Raw genomic sequence first — 23,594 nt, forward strand, 5'->3', positions numbered from 1 at the left:
TAAATGCTTGTGCCACATTTGCCAAGACACTAGCTTGCTGAGCACCTTCCCAGTCAGATGAAGTGAATCACTTCTTATCCTCATCTGGTCTGTTTCATCTCTGAGTGTCTCCATGTTAGGTTGAGCTGATCCTTATCACATTACCTTCCCCACTTCCTTGCATCTTCAGTTTCCTGTGGTAGAGAATCCTTATTCTTTGGAGTGGCCGTTGCCCGCCCCCCCCCCACCACACACACACACATACTTTTCAAACAATGATATTAGCTTTATTTCATTCTCTCTCTAAGATGACGTTGAAGCCTTGAGCATTCCCACTGCAGTTCCTGGCTTTTTTGTTTCCAATTATGCCTCCATCTGTTGTAACCTTTTTTCAATACCACCATATCTCTCTGCAGACTTAGAAAGGGCTCCCAGCCTCTGGGAGTGTATTCTATGTTCCTTGATACCTGCTGCAGCTTTTGCTCAGCCAGTTTCAGATTTCAGGCATTTTTCTAGTTTGTAGCATTTATCCTCAGTCTTTTGATGCATACATTATCTATCTGCAATTTCATCTTCAAGTTTATCATTGAGGTCATGTACAGAGGCAGCTTCGTACTCTGGTGAGGCAGTATGTTTCAAGAGTAATGATTCTTTCTTTCATGTCTTACTTTTTGGGTTGTAGTTTCTTGGATATCTTTTTTTTTTTTTTTTTTTTTGAGACAGAGTCTCGCTTTGTTGCCCAGGCTAGAGTGCCGTGGCATCAGCCTAGCTCACAGCAACCTCAAACTCCTGGGCTCAAGCTATCCTTCTGCCTCAGCCTCCCAAGTAGCTGGGACTACAGCATGTGCTACAGGCATGCCTGGCTAATTTTTCTGTATCTTTTTAGTTGTCCAGCTAGTTTCTTTCTATTTTTAGTAGAGATGGGGTCTCACTCTTGCTCAGGCTGGTCTCGAACTCCTGACCTCAAGTGATCTGCCCACCTCGGCCTCCCAGAGTGCTAGGATTATAGGCATGAGCCACCACGCCTGGCCCATGTTAATTGTTTAGGTCTATTTGTATTTATGTTTTTAAGATAATTTAAAATACTTTTGCAAGATGACATGTATGAAAAAAGTCAATAAAAATAGCTTACCAGGTAATTAATAATTTTGACATGTTCCCCAATACCTTCATAGGATGGGGCAAAAACTTGGATGATCCCGAAATAGAAGGGAGTGTTTAAGCTGAGCCTGCAATGATGGTTAGGATTTCCTTAGGCCAACACAAGTGAGTGAGAACATACTGGATGAAGACCAGAAAATATTTTGAGCTGAATGGTAATGAAAACCTAAAGTACCAAATTACGCAGGATGCAGCTAAAGTAGTGCTAAGCCAGAGAATGTTGGAACCCATCATATGTATTGTGCTAGAAACTTTACTTATCTCATAATATCAATTTACAGAGAAAGCAAGAGAGATTAACTTGTCTAGTATTGCTCAACCAAGCTGGAATTCAAAGCCAGTTTTACCTGATTCCAAAACATCGTATACAGATTATTATGATGTTTTTTATCGTTGTTTCTCCATCTTGAAACTCCCATGGCATAGATATTCCAGTTTTGTTAAGTACTTTTTAAGGGATTAGTAACAGAAACTCTTTTATTGTTTTCCTTCCTAGGAGGAAAAAAGTAAACCAGATGTGAATTTGAAAGATCTTCAGGATGGAGGAGAGGTTGACGATCCATTGATGATTCTAAAAGCAATCTTATTGCAGGTAGTGTATGTATGTGTATGTGTTTTTGTGTATGTATATATCATATTTACATGAGATTCAGTTGGAAGATATAATATTGTTACCATTCATAGTCTTTTTCCTTCAGGACATTCTCCATGTCTACATTTTAAAGATTTTGTCGGGGATTTTCTGGTTAGAAAAGAAATACATTATCATGGTAGAAAATTCAAGGGGAAAAACCCAGACAATATATAAAGAAAATGAAAAGCATAAATAGACCATATACCAACAGTCATTGTTAACACTTTGATTATATTTTTTACATTCTGTTTTCTTTGTATATGGGGTTGGGTTATCAATTTTTTTGGTTATTGTCATTTTAAACAGAATTTTACCTCAAGTATATGACTTTTAATGTTTATTTAGTATCCTGTTTTAAAGATGTTAGGTCTCCTTTCATTTATTCATTCATTCTTAATAAGTGATTTTTTATACTTTCCTTTAGGGACCTGGGCTGAGTACTTTAACTGTGTTGATCTGTGGCCACTGTATTAGTTTTCTAGGCCTGCCATAACAAAATACCACAGACTGGGTGGCTTAGACCAACAGTCCCCAACCTTTTTGGCACCAGGGACCAGTTTCATGGAAGACAATTCTTCCACGAATGGGGGGAGGGGAGAGGTGGAGCTCAGGCGGTGATATGTGGCCCTGTTTTCCTAACAGGTCACAGACTGGTACTGGGCCTCTACCCGGGGTTTGGGGACCACAGGCAACAGAAATTTCTGACAGTTTTGAAGCCTGAAAGTCTGAGGTCAAAGTGTCAGCAGTTTTAATTTCTTCTAAGGCTTTTCTCCTTGGCTTACAGATGGCTGCCCTCACTCTGTGTCCTCGTATGGTTTTTCTTCTGCACGTGTGCATCCCTGGTGTCTCTCTCTCTCTGTGTCCGGATTTTCTGTTCTTAGGAGAACACCAGTCAGATTGGTTTAGGGCCTACCCTACAATGAAAAACGGCCTCATTTTAACCTAATCATCTCTTTAAAGGCCCTGTCTCCAAATACAGTCACATTCTGAAGTATTGTGGGTTAAGGATTCAACATATGAATTTTGGGAAGATACAATTCAGCCTATAGCAGCCACAACTCACCCCCTTTTAGAACTTGTTTCTACTTTGAAACATTCAGATTAGACATTAAGCTTTCTTTTTGGCACTTAAATATTTCTTCTTAAAATTGCCAAACCTCAGGCTATTGTTTGGATATTTCTATTTAAATGGTTAAACTGTGGCACATGAAAAGTGGCAAAACTCCAAATTTTCTAAACTGAGGCTTAATCTACTTTTTTTTTTTTTGAGACAGAGTCTTACTCTGTCGTCTGGGCTAGAGTGCCATGGCCTCAGCCTGGCTCACAGCAACCTCAAACTCCTGGGCTCAAGCAATCCTTCTGCCTCAGCCTCCCACGTAGCTGGGACTACAGGCATGAGCCACCATGCCTAGCTAATTTTTTTCTATATATGTTTTTAGTTGTCTGGCTAATTTCTTTCTATTTTTTTAGTAGAGACGGGGGTCTCGCTCTTGCTCAGGCTAGTCTCGAACTCCTGACCTCAAGTGATTGTCCCGCCTCAGCCTCCCAGAGTGCTAGGATTGCAGGCATGAGCCACCGCACCCGGCCTTAATCTACTTTTTAAAAAAACTTTTTTATAATGAAATAATGATGATTAATCCACTTATAGGTTTGCCGTCCTAGGCATGTTTAATTAGATGTAATCCAGTCTATCCCTTTGAATTTATAAGTGGGTAATTATTTCTCATCAAGTTTTCTTCAGTAATTTTGTATTTCTTTCATAAGGAGGAGAATAATTTAATTACTGTTGATCAGCTGGGCCAGAGACTCTTGAAAAAGACGGGAGTATCTTGGAACAAGAAATACAGAAAACAGCATGGACCACTGCGAAAGGTAATAATGGCATCATAATAGAAGTCCTAGTCCCAGGAAATTTTAATGATCCTACCAACATGAATTTCTCTGCATGAAGGTGCTTAAAATATGTGAAAATAAATTCAGTAGTTTTGTTTAATGGTTAAAATTCTGCCAAGTTACTTATCAAGTATTTTTAAAGTTACTGATTACAGAAATAAGAAGCAAGCAAAAAAAATGGGGGGAAGTGGCTCCTAATCACAACAGCAAAAAAAAAAAAAGTCACAAAGTTCAAATACTAAAGCTTGTCATTTTACTAACAGAAATGCCTTCAGGTTCTTGATCTTTCTTTTATACAGAATTCTAGTAAATTTGGTGTTTACTAGAACCTAAGCTGTAAGAGTAGATGAAAAAACTGTCAGAATTAACAACTTGACTGAAAACAAGCAAAGCAGCAGAACATTTAGTAAACGTTTTGAAGCTGTTTCCTATAGGAGCAAAACACTTACCCACATCAATAAGTGTTTAAGTATATCTTTTAATTAGACCACAAAAAAATAGATTTTTTTGTTGCTTATTACATTATCTTGGAAAATTGTGTTTTTTAGAGAATTTGTCTTTTTATCTCTGGTGTCAAATTTATTGGCATAAAGTTGTTCAAAATATGTTGTATTGTCCTTTTCATGTCTGTAGAACCTGAAGCTATATCCCCCTTTTCATTTCTGATATTAATAATTTGTGTTTTTCTCACCTTTTTCCTCATCAGTCTTGTCTAGGGGCTATCAACTTTATTTTCATAAAACTTTTCAAAAAACCAACTTTTGCCTTAGGTATAATTAGATATAATTCTATTGATTTTCTCTATTGCTTATCTATTTCTATTTCATTTATTTCTGTTCTTATTTTTAATTATTTCCTTCCTTCTACTTGCTTTAATTTGATCATCTTTTTCTAGCTTCTTGGGTTGATATCTCAGTTGTTTTTAAACCTCCTTTCTAATACTTAATGCTATAGTTTTCCTTCTAAGCACTAATTTAGCTGCAGCTATATTCAACATGCTTTCATTATCATTCAGTTCAAAATAATTTTGTGATTTCGCCTTATGATTCTTCCTTGGACCCACAAGTACTTTGGAAATGTGCTACTTAATTTCCAAATATTTGGGGGATTTCTAGTTATCTTTTTGTTATGTTAATATTTTGCTTTACAATTAACGCGATTGTACTTGGAGAACATACTCTGTATGACTTCATTTCTTTTGAATTTTTTGAGATTTGTTTCGTGGCTCAGAATATGATCTGTCTTGCTGAATGTTCTGTGTTCACTGGAGAAGTTGTTTTCTTCAGTTGTTGGGTATAGTGTTTTATACATGTCAACTAGGTCAAATTGGCTAAGAGTATTCTTTATTTCTTCTCTATCCTTATTAAATTTTTTTTCTTTTCTATCAGTTACCAAGAGAGGAGTTTTAAAATTTCCTCGCTATAGTTGTGGATTTGTCCCTTCCTCCTTTTAGTTTCAACAATTTTTGCTTCGTGTATCTTGAAGCTATGTTATTAGGTGCATTTGGGATTGTTAGGGCCTCCTGGCATGAAATGCCGTTCTTTGTCTCTGCTGATATTCCTTGCCTTGAAATTTACCATGTCTGGTGCATTAATGTAGCCATATAAGCTTTCTTATGCAAGTGTGTCTCAGTATCAAGTTGATTTTTATTTATTTTGGAAAATTATGGTTTTTAAGGATTTTGTTCTTTTATCTGAGGTGTCAGATTTGTTGCATAAAATTTTTTAAAACATCACCATATTTTTCTTTTAATGTCTATAGAACCTGAAGTTATGTTCCCTTTTTCATTTCTGATATTGATTAATAATTTGTGCTTTTTAGCTTTCTTTTTCATTGGTCTTGCTAAGTGTTAATCAAGTTTATTAAACTTTTCCAGAAAATAACTTTGCCTTGCTTGATTTTCTCCACTGTTCATCTATTTTCTGTCAGATGACAGTTTGAAAATCTCTTCCTTTTTGTTAGAATGTTTAGTTCATTTGCATTAATGTAATAATTGATATGGCTGGGTTTGAATCTCCCTTCTAGCTATTTGTTTTCTATTTCTCCTCTACTCTTTGCTATTTTGTTCTTCCTTGCCTGCCTTGTTTTGGATTAATTTTTAGTGTTCCATTGTTATCTCTTCTATTGACTTTTTAGATTTACATATTTGTTTAATTTCATTTAGGGATTACATTATCCATAAATTAATATTATAAATTAAACCACTTCATGTACAATGTACGATGATTGGGATAGTATAATTCTATTTTCCCATCCTTTTTACTATTGTCTTTTTATATTTTACCATTGCATATGTTGTAAATTCCACCATATGTTACTATTTTTGCTTTAAACACATAAGTGACTTTTAAAGAAATTAAAGAAAAAATAGTTTTGTATTTATCCATTCTGATGAACTGCTGGTGAAAAATGCTTTTAGCTTTTCTTTCTCTGAAAATCTTTATTTTGCCTTCATTTTTTAGAGGTATTTTTGATGGATATAGAGTGCTAGGTTAATAGTTTTTTTGTTTGTTTTTCTTTTGGCACTTTAAAGATGTCATTCCATTGTGTTCTGACATCTAGTATTTTGGATGAGAAGTCAACTGTCATTTTTTGTTTTGTTCTCTTGAATGTAATGTTTCTTTTTCTCTGTCTACCTTTAAGATTTTCTTTTTATCTTGGGTTCTCAGCATCTTGACAATAATGTGTCTAGGTATCATCATTCTTTTTGCTTATTTGCATTGTATTTGCTAAGTTTTTTTCTTTTAGTATCTCTGGTCTCAAGTCTCTCTTTAGTTTTGGAAAAATTTTGGCCATTATTTCTTCAGTTTGTTTTTCTGCCTCATTATCTCTCGCTTTTCCTTCTAGGACTCCAATTACATACAGTTGTCCTTCAGTATCTTTGGGGGATGGGTTCCAAACCCCCCTGAGGATACCAAAATCTGCAGATGCTCAAATGTCTTTTGTAAAATGGTGTAGTATGCACAGTAACCTACACACATCCTCCTGTATACTTTAAACCATCTCTAGATTACTTACAATACCTAATACAATATGAATGCTGTACAAATAGTTGTTATATTATAACTAAGTTTGTATTATTTTTTATGTTGGATTTTTTTTAATATTTTCAATTTGTGGTTGGTTGAATCTGCAAATGTGGAACCTAGGAATACTGAGGGCCGACTGTATATATTAGACTATTTGATATTTCCTCACAGGTCTTGGATGTTCTGGAGTGTTTATTTGTTTGGTTTTTTCATTTTAGTCTTCTCCCGCTTCAATTTGGATAATTTCCATTGATCAGGTTCACTGATTTTTTTCTTCTGCTCAGCCACTCTTCTGTTAAGCCCAACCGATGAACTTTGTGTTTCAGACATTGTAATTTTTAGCTGTAGGATTTCCACTTAGTTCTTATTTAATGTGTACATTTCTCTGCTGAAATTTCCCATCTCTTTATTTACCCAGTCTGTCATCTTTTCCTATAAATCCTTTAATATATTTATGATATCTGTTTCCTATTATAATATCTAGATTAATTCTGGGTCTGTTCCTATTGACTCTTCTTTTTTCTTATGAATTTGCTATTTCATTTCTTGATTATGAATCATGCTGTCCTGTTTCTTTGCATGTTACACAATATTTTTAATGTGTATTTTTATTTTTTAAATTATAAATCAAATTATAGATAAATATTTATGGAGTACAAAGTGATGTTATGATTTATGAATACAATGTAGAAAATTATTAATAAATCAAGCTAATTAACATATCCATTTTCTCAAATACTTATCATTTTTTGTGGTAAGAACTTTTGAAATTTACTCTCAGTGATTTTGAAATGTACATTGTTAGGTTATTAAGTATGAAATGTCTGATTTCCTTAAGTACTAAGTTTGACAGTTGTTATCGCTGACATTTCATTTTGACACTTCTAGTTTTATTTTTATTGTGAAGGTATGTCCTCACTCTTTCAAACGCATGTTTTGGCTTGTGATTATCTTTCAAATTTTTTTTAGAGCAATTTTTGTGAAACCATGGATAAGTCAAAAATTCATGTTATTTTCTAATATGAGTTCCATTCTGGAACCAGTATGGTGCAAACAGCTCAAAATATCAACGAAGCATTAGGGAAGGATGTGGCTAATGAACACACAGTATGTCAGTGGTTTGAGAAGTTCCATTCTGGTGTTTTTAATCTTGAAAATGAGCCACTTGGGCGACCTGAAACCAAGGTCGATAATGATGAGCTGAAAGCTGTAGTGGAAGCGAATCCATCTCAACCTACAAGTGAATTAGCAGCAAGGTTTGACGTCACTATTCCAACAATATTAGACCATTTGAAATAAACCAGCAAGGTACAGCAGCTGGCTAGATGGGTTTTGCATGAATTAAACAAGCATCAGAAGAGAAATTGTCTCAAAGCTTGCCTTTCTTTGCTGTCACGAGATAAAGGTGAACCATTTCTACACCATATTGTTATGTGTGATGAAAAATGGATTTTATTTGACAATTGGAAGCATTCAGCACAATGGTTGGATAAAGATGAAGTGCTAAAACATAGTCCAAAACCGAATATTCATCAAAAATAGCTAATGGTGTCTATTTGGTGGTCCAGCACTGGTATTATCCACTACCGCTTCATGCAACCTGGTCAATGTATTACAGCAGATGTCTGCTGCAACCAACTGGATGAAATGATGAGGATACTTGCGATTAAGCAGCCGAGATTGGTCACTAGAGGCCAATCCCCTTGCAAGACAATGCTCATGTTGCGCAAACAACACTGCTCAAACTACAGAAGCTGGATTTGGAAACTCTCTGTCATCCACTGTATTCTATTCATCAGGCCTTGCACAGACTGACTACCACTTCCTCCAGGCTTTAGACCACTTGTTGCAAGGACAAATGTTCAGTTCTTAAGCTGTGGAAAAAGTCTTTCACAATTTCATTGCCACTCACTTTCTAGGCCGCTTCGCTGCTGGCATAAATAAGCTGCCATTAAGATGGCAAAAGTGTGTTGATAGTGTAGGCACATACATTGATTAATTGTGCTGCTTCTTGTTAGAGATATAATAAACTATTGATTCAAAATCGAACATTTCATATCTAATGACCTAATATTTACTGTACTCACCACTCTGTGCAATATATCCAAAAAAAAAAAAAAGCCCTCAAAATGTATTCTTCCTGTCTAATTAGGGCTTTGTATCCTTTGACCGTCACCCCCCAGCCCCCTCTCTTTTAATCTTGTTATCTACTGGACATTGTGGATGATGTATTTTAGAGACTCTGGATGATACTACTTTTCTCTAAAGAGTTTTCCATTGCATTCTCTATCAAGCCCATAAATTACTTTGGAATCTTTTTAATCCTCTGGAAGCTTCATTTTGGGCTTTGGTAGGGTAGGTCTGTTGCAATTTTGCCTTTAGTCCTGGGAAACAGCTCTTAGTCCTGGGTCATGGTCCTTCCTCTTAAGGTAGGACTGGCAAGCTATGGCCTGTGGGCAAAATGTGGCCTGTTGCCTGTTTTTGTACAGTCTTTAGCTAAGAACAAGCTTTATATTATTAAATGGTTACTTTTTAAAAGACTCTACAAGCACCTACATAATGTTCTCAATTTTACCTCTAAAGTATTTACCATGTGGCCGTTTAAGAAAAAGATTGCCATCCTCTTCTAATCTGCCAGGACTTGAATTTCCATGTTCTTTCTACTTGGCAGCAGGCAACTCTGCTCAGATATTAAACCTAGCTGTTGCTTTCCACTGGGTGCTTTGGGATCCACCATTTAGGAATTAGCCAAGGATTTAGGGGGATTTGATACAGATTTGGACTCCTTTATGGCATGTTTTCTTTTACTTTCTTGCATTTCTGGTATTCTCAACTTCTGGGTCCTCAGTCCAATAAGACTCCTGCCTTCTTAAACTCGATTCTACCATGCACTGCTATGAACTGAGACTTTGAAGTATTAAGTCCTATCCACTTTATGTCTATTTTTGGTTAATTTCCCAACAATTGTTTTCATCATTTTGTCTAGAGTTTATCATTTTCATCAGGAAGGTTAATCTAATAAAAGCTCTCTGCCATTACTAGTACTAGACTGCACTGAAATTTGAGGCGTAAAACAGTGAATTTTCAACTATCAAATAAAGAAAAACTTGGGTATACAGAAAGTTCATTACTTAAAAAAAGGAATTTCACTACTCAGAGCTTTCAAATTGTCTATACTTTATTGTATCTAAAACAAATTAGCTGCAAAACTATTTTACCCTCTGTTGTGATACACAGTGTTAACAATATTGTCTTTGGGTCATATGCCCCATGGCATAGGCCTATGCTCTTCTGTTTGTGATAAAATAATAGTTTTTATTAGACAGTTGACATTACCACAAATTACTTTCTTTCCAAGAGAAAAATGAGAGAATCACCTTTTCATGGTGATTGATGAGGTAAGCAAGTGATTTTCTATATAAAGTAAGTTTTTGCTGAGAGAGAAGGAGGTGATGCAGCCGCATAGAGATTAGGGTGTTGAGAGAGCAGAAGAGTAGGGGATGAGGAGGTAGGATAGGCAATGGGGAGAGACTTTTTTTCCTTCCAATCCTTTATCAAGAAGAACTTGAGAAATAGTCTTTGGGATTGTGATTTAAGCCATTCTATGTTTTGATTTTCTGAACTTACCTGTCAGCTTCCAGAACAGACAACATTCAATTTAGTTAATGTTAAAAGATAATGTAGGCCTACAGTACCACTTTATCCCAACAGAGTCTTTCTGGATCACTAGTTTTCAAATTATATTTTACAGTCATGCACTGTGTGCTTGCCTTTGTTTTGTGTTTTGTTTAGACTGCTTTTAAATATTTCAAAAGTGTTTGTTTTACCTAATCTGTTTTAGTTAAACACTTTTTTGAAAAAGCATTAATAAGGTATAACTACAGTGCTTTTTAGCTTGTGCCATGGCAACTTTCTCTCTTGACATAACTATTAATATTAGACTGTTGAATAGACACTCTGGTTTTATTAAATGTTTTATTATACCCAAATGGATTTCTTCCCACCCCAGCTGGCCAGGCCAAAATTAAAAATGAAGTTAAATGCTCTAATCACAGAAAGGAAGAAAACATTGTTTTTATCATGTCTAATTTTTTAAAAAATTTTATTAACCTAGTATTTGTTTTTTTGTTTTTGTATAGTTCTTACAGCTCCATTCTCAGATATTTCTACTAAGTTCAGATGAAAGTACAGTTAGTCTATTGAAGAACTGTTCTCTTCAGGCTGAGTCTGGTTTCCAAAGGAATGATCAACAGATTTTCAAGACACTTACTTCAGAATCCTTGGGATTAAGCAATAATACCTCCTGTCCTCACTGGTTTGATATAAATGATTCCAAAGTCCAACCAATCAAGGAAAAGGATATTGAACAGCAATTTCAGGGTAAAGAAAGTGCCTATATGTTGTTTTATCGGAAATCCCGATTACAGAGACCCCCTGAAGGTATGAAAAGAAAAATCTACCTATTTGTTTAAGTTAATGACTTTAGAAGATAAACATCAAGTGCTGTTTGAGTTTTCACCCTAACAATTTGTCATTTTATAAAGATTATATATTTCTACCTAATTTTCTCTCCTATGATAATATGAGATCATAGTTAGATTTTCAAAATTGGCTTTTCTTGGTCACATAATATAGTATCTTCTTATTGTGTTGGCAAACTTGAGTGTGATTGTCCCATGCTCAGACTTGGCTCTGTCATTGAGCATTATGTTGCCTTTGAGTTGTAAGTGGCCTTGGTCTTATTTTCATATCTTCCCCTTTATTTTTCTCTTTCTTTTATCTTTTTCCTCAAGGTAATGTGTTCTTTGAGCAGTTGAAATATCTTTGAAGCACTCTTCATTGAACTTACTAAGAGAACCCAGACCGTGGGGGTTAACCATTGAGACCCATAATAATAAAGAGAATTTTTTAATTGAAGCTGATATTAATAACATGAATAAGTCAGTAAGACTTTTTGATCACTTCCCAAAGTCTGCTCAAAAGTAAAAAACCCTAATTAGGAAAGCTTTGTAGATTGAGTCATATCTGTGATTAGAGATGAGGGTAATGTTCTTAGAGAATGAGCATAGTGATCATTTTTATAAAGAATTAGGATAAAGCAGTTACTAATTTTCATGTGAATCAAAAGAAATTAATTTTCTAGATCTGAAACAGTTACATAACTATGCTGTTAATCAGAAAGGCTTTGCATTGTCCTGGGAGAAAAAAGATATAGTAATAAGCCTGATAAAAACATTGTGTACCGGAATTCACAGTTATGGAAAGATATATTAACAGAAAAAGAATGTCTTCAGATGGAATATTAGTCTTTGTCATGGAATTGATTTTTAGTATGAGCATAACTAGACCATATACTGAATGACAATTTTCCAGTTAGCTTAGGAATTAAATAAAAGTCCAGCCAAAATCCTGATGCACTTTTTTGGGGATGAAAGGACAGAACTTTATAAAATGATTCTAAAATTCATTTACATAAAGTAATGAAAATTGAAGAAGGGACTACTGAGGGGAAATTTACTGTACCAGTAAAAGCATATTTATGAAGTTATAGCAATGAAGGCAGTGTAGTGATAATAATGTAAAGAGATGAACAGATCATTCAAAGAGAGCAGTAAGCCCAGGAATTGATCCAAGCATATTTGAGATTTTAATCCATGGTAAGGTAGTTCTTCAGATAAATGGGGGGAAAGTGAATTACTCAATAAATACAACTGGGAAGTTGGTTCAGTTGCTAGGGAAATAACTAAGGCGTTTTCCCTATCATACCAAACACTTAAATGATAGTTCCTTTAATGTTTACATAAAAAAGGAAACTTAAAATGTATAAAACTTAAATATTTATCTGATGTTAAGGTAGAAATGACTTTACTAAGCTTAAAAGCAAATAAAGGAAAAAATTAAGGAAAGTGATATAAACCTTAAATAGAGTTAAAAGGCAAATGACAAACTAGTGGAAAACAGTAAAATAAATATATGACTAGTTCCCTTATCTGTAGAGTGCTCTTCCATTGTGCTCAGTAGTACAGTGGGGAAAGGATATAAATAAGCAGTTTACAAAAGAAGGAATTCCTATTTCTTCAAAAAATTTTTCAACTTAACTCATAATAAGAAAAATGTGAATCACAATGAGATGAACAGCAATGAGGTGCCACTTTTTTCCTACCAAGTCAAACACAGTTGATGCTTCCTCCACAGCTAGTAGTTGTGTAAACTAATACAATCAGTTTGGGTGTACGTATATAAAAAGCCTTAAAACAAGCAAGCTTTTTAAACCAGTATTTCTACTTCCACAAGTTTGTCTTGAAATAATCAGAGCTGTGGATAGGTATTTATGTTCAAAGATGCTTGTTGGTCCCATTGTTTTATAATAGTGACTAGCTGGAAATCACCTTAATGTCCAACAGAAAAAGATTGAATGACTAATTATGCTACTTACACAATGGACTACTATGTAATCATTTATTCAAGGCTTTGGAAAAATACAACATATGAAATGAAAAAGCAAGTTACAAATTTGGTAAATATGATCCCAGTTTAAAAAAAAAGTGTGTATATGTGTTTGTGTCTCTTGGGAATGAAATTACAGGTAGTATCTTTTCCTTTTACACTCTTAAAAATAATTTTCAGAATTTTTACAGTAAGTAATTACATTTGCAATCAGGATGAAAATGTGGATACTCTTTTTAAAAAGTATACTTAAAGAAAGTTGAAGAAATGAAATTCTTCTGGCTTGGCTTAAAGAACTATTTACCTTTCATTTGTTCTAACCTTTTCATTTTTCAGATGGAAAAACTGAGATCCAGAGAAAATTAGTATTCACACAGCTAGTTAGTAGCACTTTTCCCAGCTCCCAGCACAGTCCTTTCTGGTTTTCATGCTACCTCTTCAGCATCCAGATTTCATTTGGCCAACACAAATTAATGACCCAGATTTCATTTGGCCAACACAAATTAACGAAAAGTTTTGTTCACAGCTCAAGCTAATCCAAGGTATGGAGTTCCATGTCATTTGCTGAATGAAATGGATGCAGCTAACATTGAACTGAAAACAAAAAGGTAGTTTTAAATTACTTTTAGAGTTTAAGTAGTATTTTTGGAGACTGAAGATCTAATTTAGGCCTTAAGCGTTTAATAATTAAAATTAAAAAGAAAAAAATAGTCAACTAATTAATGCCAATATTTGTTGGGCTGCTGAATTTTTATAGTGAGGGTGTCTTTTCCTTTTAAATTATCCTTATCTGTGAACTAAATAATGACATATAAAATGGCCATCGCTAAAGGGGTATGAAAGCCTAAGAAGATTAGAGAAACCGGTGAGCACACAGTTGGGTTAAATGAATTGCATCCTGGCCCGGCCATATTACTTCCTTGGGTACAAAGAAAACCTGCCAATAAAATGACCCCTCTTATTTAAGTAATTGTGGAGAACTGGCACGTCGTGACAGAAGACCAGAGGTGCGCAGATTTTCAAAAGAAAGGAAATACGGACTCTACAAACTGTTGGGTCTAATGTTAATCTTGGGAAAGTGCCTATCATGGATTCTTAAAGGGATGGTTTGTGAGAACTTGATGATCTCAGTATTCTCTTTTGGGGCCTAACATTGGACCCTGAAGAACTGATTATTTGTGCTCTGACAGGGTCAGTAGGATATTAGGTTAGGACCCAGTGGGCTGATTGTATAGCAGGGATGTGTTCACCATTTTTATCACTGACTTAGAGCTGGGGAAAAACGTAGCAAGTATAGTGAATGACACACCAAGATCAAATGAACTCTCAACAAAAACCAAGGTACTAAAAACATGAAAACCTAACAGAGTGCAATAAGTACAAAAAATAACCTGCATGAGTGGTCTAGACTAGCAGTTGGTATTAAAAATAATTTAGAAAACCAGAACAACTGGAGAGGTTTTAGACAGCCAGCCCTAAGTTCTTTAATGTAATCGTGCTCTCTGACCACATTAATATCAATAGAATTGTATCTCATGTACCTGAGTCATGGTGATAATCCTTATTCTAACTCTAAATGGTCAGAGTCCACTTAGGGTAATGTGTTTGGCACTGTGCTGAGTCAGCTGAGTGGATTCAGAAAAGAACAGGTAGCATAATGTGTTTGGCACTGTGCTGAGTCAGGTAAGTGGATTCAGAAAAGAACAGCTAGCACCAAGCTGCTACTAAAGACATTTAACCTGGAGAATATAGACTAAGGAAGTTCATGCTAGCAACTTTTAATATTTTATGGGAGAATCTATGGAGACTAGTGGAAGTAAGGATGACGGATGACATAGAAGTTGGTAAACCTGCCACTGCAGGTTTCTGGCATTTTGTTCATAATTACAACCTCAGGATTAGAAGATTTTTAGTGGCTGGACATGGTGGCTCATGCCTGTAATACTAGCATTTGGGGAAGTCAAGGGGGGAGGATTGCTTGAGGCCAGGAGTTCGAGACCAGCCTGGGCAACATAGCAAGACCTCATCTCCACAAAAAAATTTTTTTAAAAATTAGCTGGGCATGGAGGTGCCTCGCATCTGTAGTCTCGGCTACTTGGGAGGCTGAGGCAGGAGGATCACTTGAGCCCAGGAGTTCAAGGCTGCAGTGAGCTATGATTGCACCACTGTAATCTCTAAAAAAATAAAAACAAAAAAGATTTCACATGTTCAGAGAAATGTGATTAATGTGGCATAGTCTATGTTAAAACAGTTTAACCTTGGAATTCATGGTGACAGAGCTGAATTTTTGCTATTTATTGAAAAACTAAAGTGAATCATTTGGCACATAGAGGAAAAGGATGTTATTTAGGTGAAATGGAGACCTTATTTGTATTATAAATCAAATATTTTTGGTTTGAGATGAAATAGTGTCATATAAAAACATAGTATTTATGTATTTTTTATGCCTCTTTAAAGGGCAGAATGTGATTCTGCAAACAATAATTTTGAATTGCATCTCCACCTGGGCCCTCAATATCGTTTCTTCAATGGGGCTCTGCACCCAGTAGCCTCTCAAACAGAAAGCGTGTGGGAGTTGACTTTTGATAAAAGGAAAACTTTAGGAGATCTCCGACAATCAATATTTCAGGTAATTTAGCCTTACTTCCTCTTAATTTAGACATTAAGGTCCATCGCGAGCATTTCATCCTGTTTAGGATATAACTTTGTTTTTCAAACCTGCTTAGGGAAATTTTACATCTGCCCCTTCATAGAGAACTGACCTAAATGTTCTCCCCTACTTGTAAGTCTTTTAGAGAGACTTTTCTGCACAGCTCCTAACAGCAGCTTTTCAGGTGGAGAAACAGGCCTGGCACATTTTATTTGGGGGGAAAAAGAATATAAATATGGTTGTCTCTTTTTATGGAAAATAAAGACAATTACTTTTCAAAGGGAGTGAGAAGATAAAGATGAGCGTGTTGCGTAAAACAGAACGACTAAGCAAGTAAAAGCAACTAATTTAGTACCCTCCAATATAAGACAGCATTTATTAATAAGATTCTTAAGTGAAGAAAAGTATGTACTAGACTATAGTGAAAACAAACGTTGTAATCATTGTCTCCAAATAATTTATCCAGCTGTGTTGTAATGATGGTAATAGCAACAGTGGTGCTCTTTATTTTACTCACACTGCTTTTGTATAAACTGTGTAATGTGGTTCTCTGACCTAAGGAGGGCAGGCTAGCCCCATTTTGAAGGTGAGATCCTAGAGATTTAAAGAGACCCAATGTCTTGCCCATGGTCAGAAATCTAGTCATAGTGGAACTGGGACTCCAGCCATGGTCTCCCCACTCTCCATCTAGGGTCCTTTCCTCATGATCACACTACTTCCTGACCAAGGAAAGGGAGATAGAAAATGTAAGCTTTTTTGCTTTTTTCCCAGAAATAATTTAAATGAATTTTCTGAAAAATTGTATCACCAATATTATTAGCTTCCTTTTGATTTTTTTCTTCTAAGAAAAGCAAACCAATTTCTTTTTAAACTTTAGCTGATTTGAATGTTATTTAAATGTTGGATCAGTGTCAAGATTTCTAAAATTGTCTAATGCTTCTGAACTTTTTCATTAAAAGTTTATTTCTGAGCCAATTCTGACACTTTTGCTATAGGTGGACATGGGGATCTGAACCTGCCTAGGGTGACATTTCAAATGGAAAATACCTTACTTACTTCATAAGTTTTAGATACACTCCAGCCTGTTCTTTTTGTTTAAGTGTACATATCTACTATTATCTTAGAAGTAAGCCACTGGCAAGAGGTTAAGAAACTGACACGACAAACTAATCACTTATAAATATGAAATTTCTTTTTAAGAGAAATGTCTTCTGGTGTTGTGGAGAAAGACTAGGCATGACCTTTATGGGTGATATATTGGCGAGGTTACCGCAGTGCCCAGAGTCTCAGATCTAGAAACTTAGAACAAATTCGTGGTAATCTATTAAGTAAACTAGTAATGCCACTTATTAAATTTACAAATTTACATTCCTTTCAGGGAACTAGAATAGTAATGTGTGCTAGAGTTAGTGCTGCTTTTCCCTGAACAGGGCTGATTAAACAAATAAGTTCTTTTGGGAAAAGTTCCTAAGCTGGCATGCTGTTCAGTTTGCTTTCTGATAAAAGTGGTCTTCATGTAAATTAAGTAGAACTGTTTAGACAGTTGTGCTCCTTGTGTATGCCAGAGTTCTTCAGTCAGGAATGGTTGAGATTAGCCATTTTGGACTTGACTAATTTAACGAGCGATGTCTTATTTCCACATTTTTGTTGTTAGGCAGGAGTGGGAGTGTTCATTTGCTTGCTCCCTGCTTCACCTGCATGTGTGAATGGGCACAGTGCTCTTCTCACCTACCCTGCAAAGGTGCAGTCTACCTATCTTTGTAGATACATGTATGTGTAATACTTTCATTATTCTCTTTTCTTTCATTAATATTCTGTAGCTGTTAGAATTTTGGGAAGGAGATATGGTTCTTAGCATTGCAAAGCTTGTACCTGCAGGACTTCACATTTACCAGACACTTGAAGGTAAGATAAAGATGAAACCACAGCAATTTGCTTTATGCATTTATGTTTTTATGGGGCTTGTCTGTGATTTTCTACGTTTTGCCAGTGCTTCCCTCATCTACTGCTTTCTTAACTATGTAGATCGTCTTCACACTGTCAATTTTCAAAAAGAAATAATTTATCCAATTTATATAATAAGTGAAATTCTTCTAACATGGAAACCTTTTATATTTTCTGAAATTAAAGTAACTTCTCTACCAAAAATTTCTTTAAAGTCTTTAGAATTTTTTTTATATTACCACAAATTGTTGAGCAAAATACTTGGAAACCATTTGAATCTTATTTATATGACTTGGTTTTCTGCCCAACCCTCAGCTTCAGACTTTGAAAAATAATTTGAAAGTTTAAAAGTATTTACTGCCTTTAAATAGCAACAAAACATAACAACAGTAGCAAGAGTAACATTTAATTTGGGCTTCACTATGCCAAATACTTTAATAAATGTTTTAAGTAAATTATTTCATTCAATTTTCACAAAATTCTTTTATCCCCATTTCATAAATGAGAAAACTGAAGCTGAGAGACTTGACATGCACAGGACATACAGCTAATTAGTGGTAGAGCAAGGGCCTAACCCTAACTCCTGTTCAGAATGTCAGGTACCTCAAGTACACTTGACCTTTGTATCTACTCTTGTCCTGCTGCCATGCTCACAAAGCTTATGTGACATATTAAAGAAAATTTTAAAACAATAAAAAATAATATCAATATAATAAAAATAATTATAGCTTTTTTCTTAATTTTCCTTAATAAGAATGCTTTTTCTAACAAATATTTAAATGTCTCAGCTCTTTCTTTAGCTAAATTGTTTTTGATGACTCATGACGAATGGTCTCACTGGTGATCTCATCTTTCTAGGAGACGAACTGACACTGTGTGAAACTGAAATTGCTGATGAGGAAGATATCTTTGTATGGAATGGGGTAGAGGTAAAAAAAAAATACTGAAGAAATATTTATGATAATTTTGGATTTTTAAAAAGCCATTGTAAGAAAATTTTATTCACATGTGAAGGCAATTAGATATTAGAACAATGCTGACATGTTCAACAGATGTTAGGTACAGTCAGTGTTGGTTGTGTGTTAAGGAGGTATTTATTGAGCACCTCTGCTATGCCAGGCTGTGTGTCAAATGCTAGGCACAAAGGCAAGTCAGTCAGTCTGTGTCCTTCAGGCATTGCTAGTGTGAGTAATTAGTGTGAACAATTGCACTCTGTGTGCTAGAGTCGGGGTCTGTGTGCAGTGCCTGTGGGAATTCAGAAGGGAGTGAGTTGAGTAGCTGTACCGAGTTAGGGAATGGAGGTGGTTTGGAGGTAAAGAGTGAATTTCTATCTTAAGAGGGCGGCGAAGAGCATCTCAGCCACTCTGTGAACTGGCTGTGATCCATCTGGCTTCATTACTACCACTGATAACTCATAAATTTCTACTGTCAGTCCAGATTTCTCTCCTAAAAAATAAAAAGTGGATAAGAGAAAGTTTCAAAATATAAATCTAAAGTTGTTCTGCTGATACTTAAAAGACATTTGTGAGGATTTAATTTACTTGAAAAATATGAGGATTGTTCTACAATAGTAATCTTTTTCTATGTTATTACGTTGACTTAATTTGGCAAATATAAACTATACTAATGGTTGTCTTGATATGATTGCAGGTTGGTGGAGTCCAGATTCAAACTGGTATTGACTGCGAACCTCTGCTTTTAAATGTTCTTCATCTAGACACAAGCAGTGAAGGAGAAAAGTGTCAGCAGGTGATAGAATCTCCACACGTCTTTCCATCTAATGCAGAAGTGGGCACTGTCCTCACAGCCTTAACAATCCCAGCAGGTGTTGTCTTCATAAACAGTGCTGAGTGTGCAGGTGAAGAGAGCTGGACTGCCATTCCCAAGGAAGACATGAAGAAAACATTCAGAGAACAAGGTCTCAGAAACGGAAGCTCAGTTTTAATTCAGGATTCTAATAATGACAATAACAGGTAACTCACAAAAGAGAGAAAAAGAAAAATTTTTTAAGTCATTTTAATTATAGTATCATCTAGTAGAACTCTAAAGCTTTATTTTAATGATGACTTAAATGTTCTTTTATTTCTAGACATTGTGTTCTAAATATTACATATAGGAATGTTTTAGGTTATGCAACTTAGAGGAAAAAATGTTGTAAAGTCATATTTTGGTAACCATGGTGACGAAATAATATAAGTATCCTTGGTTTTATAGACTAGATATAGTCTAAATTAGTTGGCAAGAAAGCAAAATCCTATCAGATGAATTCTGATTAGCACCAATTATATAACCAAAGCCATGTTCTCACAAAGAAAATTCCTGAAATTTTACTTGAGAGGGGTATTAAAATCATGGGTAAATTGTGTCTGGGTATTTTGTTACTGGAGACCCACAAGACAGTTCAGTTTTTCCGTGTAATTCTTTCTGTGACTCTTGAGAGACGCAGCTGCCCAAATAGGGCAGTTAGTTACCTACGGCCCCCTTGAATCCTGTGTTCACATTCAAAGCTCAGAGGTGCTACATCTCTCTGCTTTTGTCATCTATGTCTGTGACAGGACATTTCTGTAATCAGTGTGCCATAAACTATAACCCTCACATTTCCATAAATTGAAGACTTCGAGTTTCTTGCTATATCAGTGCTGTGAATCTTCTTAGATTGCAGGACCTCTGTATTGTTGGTGACAGTAGTTCTGACACAGAGGAGCAGCGCACTTGTGCACTGTGCTTATTTTGTATTACATTTATCAGTCATTACCTTTTGGACAGAGATTTCCCAGACATGTTTCCTCACCTTGTTTATAAGAAAGTTTGTTATATATTCCTCTATAAAAGGTAATATACATTTTTTAGGACTTGGGAAATAGCATCCCTTCACTGACCATGCAGTGTCAATCACTGTTAGCATCTAGATGGCTTTCCTTTTATTCTGAACTCAAGTTACTGTTTTTTTGTTTTGAAGCCTTTTTCTTTTAAAACATAATAATGATTATTTTGTAGATAAATAGTTGTATCCTGCTCTCTCCCCTTCACCCATATTTGTAGACTCTTTATAAACTTCGTTTGACAGCTACATAGTAATCTATGTTGACATTATAGTTGGCCTCACTTCGCTCCTAGGTGAGGCAGTACCATGTAGTGGGCAAGGGCACGGGCTCTGGGTTTGTTTCCCCACTTTGCCACTTTAACAGTGTGACCCTGGGCAAGTTATTCCATCTTTCTCTGCTCAGTTTCTTCTGTAAAATGGAGATAATAATTAGTACCAACTTCATCAAGTTGAAAGGATTGAAAGAGTTAAGTGCTTACAATGTGTTTGCACATAGTAATTGCTAAATGTCTTCACTGACATGATCATTGTCATTGTCATCATCCAGTTTTTCACTAACATCTTGCACTTCAAACTCTTATATTTAGGATTGCTAACTTAAGGTGGTCTTAGAGTGTAATAAACTGATATAAAGAGTAGAATTGTGTATTAGGGCTCTGATATACACTCCCAAAGAGGACTTCTGCTAGCCCATTCAGTGCTTCTGTGCGAATTAGAAGAAAGGCACTCCTTCCTCAAGACCCTTTACTACTATCTGCGGGAAAATTTTGTTAGAACAAGATACTCTACTCCTAGCTGCTATCGTATAATGAAACTCTATAAGAAATACAAATATACAATGTGTATGATGTATATGACACTCCTTAGATGTGGCACTTTTGTGCAATGTCAATCTGCAAACTAAACACAACTACCTTGTTGTTAAACTAAATCCAAATCCTATGGGGTGGGCTTCTGGCATAGGTACTCTTTTTAAAGCTCCCTGAGTGATTCCAGCGTGCAGGCAGAAGTCAACAACTGATTGTTCAATTACAGCAGTTGTCTGTCAGAAATGTGGCAACAAATTATTCTTATAAATCAAGGAATATTTGGAGTCATTAATATAGAATCCATCTACTGCCTAACATCACCCTAGAAAGATAGCCAACTTTCATAGAGACAACTCAGTAGAACTTGATCGCCTTTAATTAGTCGCATTAAGGGTCACCTGTAGAGTTTTGTAAGTGGAACCTAACAAAAACTGTTACTTTTCTGATCTTTTCTTTTTACCTACAGTTTGTTAACCAAACAAGGGAAATGGACTAGTATAAATGAGATCAACTGGCTCCAAGTTAAAAATTTATGCCAATTAGAATCTGAAGAGAAGCAAGTTAAAGTATCAGCAACAGGTAACACGGTGAGTTGATGATAAATAAAATTTGGCTGACAGTTTTTCAGTTAACAGAATTTTATTTAGAAAGCAATACCTTAACATTTCAGAACAGTTGTTTCAACAGATGTCTAAATCTCTGAAGAAATCAACTTTTTATTTTTTGGCATTTGATTATTGCTTATTTATCTATATTAGTTTTTGGCATATTTCAGAAAAATATGTGCCTTTTTTTTTCCCCCTCCAAAGCCTAGAATTAGAATGTGAGAGTTACTTATTTTGTTAGTTCATGGAATCCTCTGGCTCCCAGAAAACAAAATTCTCTGGCTTCCTTGAAAATGCCATTTTCAAGGCTATTTTCTGTATTTTTTAAAGCAGGTATACAAGTATATGTTTTGGTTTTGTGCTGTGGGTTTTTGTTTTTTAAGTTTATCTTAAGTTGCTCTACCTTATAGTCTCTGTGTATAGAGCCAGCTGCTATCTCTCAAAGACTACAATGCTGGTTATCTTAAATATCATCTCAGGAAACATCTTTTCATATTTATGCAGTTCTGATTTATTAAGTTTTTTTCTGTAACAAGTTAAAAGAAAGTTACTAGAATGTTGTTTTCTTTTATGTAAATATTGTAATTTCTTAAGGTATGTTAGTATTTGTTGATACAGTCAAGGAGGCAGTGTAAGATCAGTGCACTAAAGCTCAGGAGACCTAGTACCCTGGCCCTAAGTGGGAGACTTTGGTGAAGTCCTTTATTCAGTCTGTTTTTTCTTGGTACAATGTGGGGTACTGGTGGAAAGTTAGAATAGATTATCTCTGACATCAGTTTAACCCCTAAATTTCCAAGATTTTATCCCCTAGAGGAAATTAGCTTAAGCTTAAAAAAAAAAAAGAGAAAAAAGAAAATTTAAAATAAAATAATTTAAATAATGCTCTTGAACTAATATTATGCATATTTATATTATTTATGCTTATTGGCCCCAAATTCATCATTCCTAACATAGAGAAATGTGTTTGCCTGAAGTTTATTTTGTTTGCTCTCATCAGGAGGGTTAGTGGTTTGTCAGCTTGTTGCCTTTCCAGCTAGAATTGCTTCTTTAGTTTTCTGTAGGTGTCCTTCCTGTCCCAACTAACATCAATTTGATAAAACTTAAGTATGAGGATCTATTCTAAGTTTTTGCTTTTGACTTTATAAAAGAATTTCAGGGATGGAAAAATTTTTTCAAGTAGGCAAAAACTACTAAATGTCAAGTCATTAATGTCTCAGATAATCTTTGCACACACTAATAATCTTCATTTTCATCTCCTCCCATTGTTTTCAACTTATACACAGTCATTAGTTTATTTCTCTATTTTAGGTGGTGTTTGATATTCGAATTACAGCCATAAAGGAATTAAAATTAATGAAGGAACTAGGTAATCATTTACACTTGCTTTTTGGTCCTTGGTTTAATTTGGTTTTGGTTTTTAATTGAAAAAAATATGGAAGAGTACAAAAAATAATTTAGGGAAAACTCAAGAACCTACCACCCAAAATGGACAAATGTTAACATTTTACCATGTGTTTGTTTTCATTTGAAACATTGCAAATAAAGTCCTTTGTGTCCTCCTTCTCAGACCTATTCTCTCTTCCTCCCCAAATGGGACCAGTGTGCCTGATTGGGGTGTA

At 35.2% G+C, this 23,594-nt stretch overlaps 1 protein-coding gene across 6 annotated transcripts in view; it reads left to right on the top strand.

The window, feature by feature from the left end:
• The window catches only part of USP40 (ubiquitin specific peptidase 40), an 83,495-nt gene that overhangs the window by 17,598 nt on the left and 42,303 nt on the right, over positions 1-23,594 (top strand). For 4 of the 6 annotated variants that reach the window (XR_006736934.1, XM_045559590.1, XM_045559592.1 and 1 more), the window contains exons 9-18: positions 1,637-1,732; positions 3,539-3,646; positions 10,836-11,136; positions 13,670-13,751; positions 15,601-15,772; positions 17,614-17,698; positions 18,596-18,666; positions 19,388-19,710; positions 21,837-21,957; positions 23,284-23,341. Coding sequence is in view for 5 of the 6 variants with exons in the window: in XM_045559590.1 (XP_045415546.1) it covers positions 1,637-1,732; positions 3,539-3,646; positions 10,836-11,136; positions 13,670-13,751; positions 15,601-15,772; positions 17,614-17,698; positions 18,596-18,666; positions 19,388-19,710; positions 21,837-21,957; positions 23,284-23,341 (1,417 nt within the window). In the remaining variant the exon portion in view is untranslated. Of the gene's footprint in view, positions 1-1,636; positions 1,733-3,538; positions 3,647-10,835; positions 11,137-13,669; positions 13,752-15,600; positions 15,773-17,613; positions 17,699-18,595; positions 18,667-19,387; positions 19,711-21,836; positions 21,958-23,283; positions 23,342-23,594 lie in introns of those variants that run through there. The other 2 variants (XM_045559593.1, XM_045559594.1) reach the window with 2 other exon arrangements.

The sequence above is a fragment of the Lemur catta genome, chromosome 8, assembly GCF_020740605.2.
Source record: "Lemur catta isolate mLemCat1 chromosome 8, mLemCat1.pri, whole genome shotgun sequence".
Classification (NCBI taxonomy): domain Eukaryota; kingdom Metazoa; phylum Chordata; class Mammalia; order Primates; family Lemuridae; genus Lemur; species Lemur catta.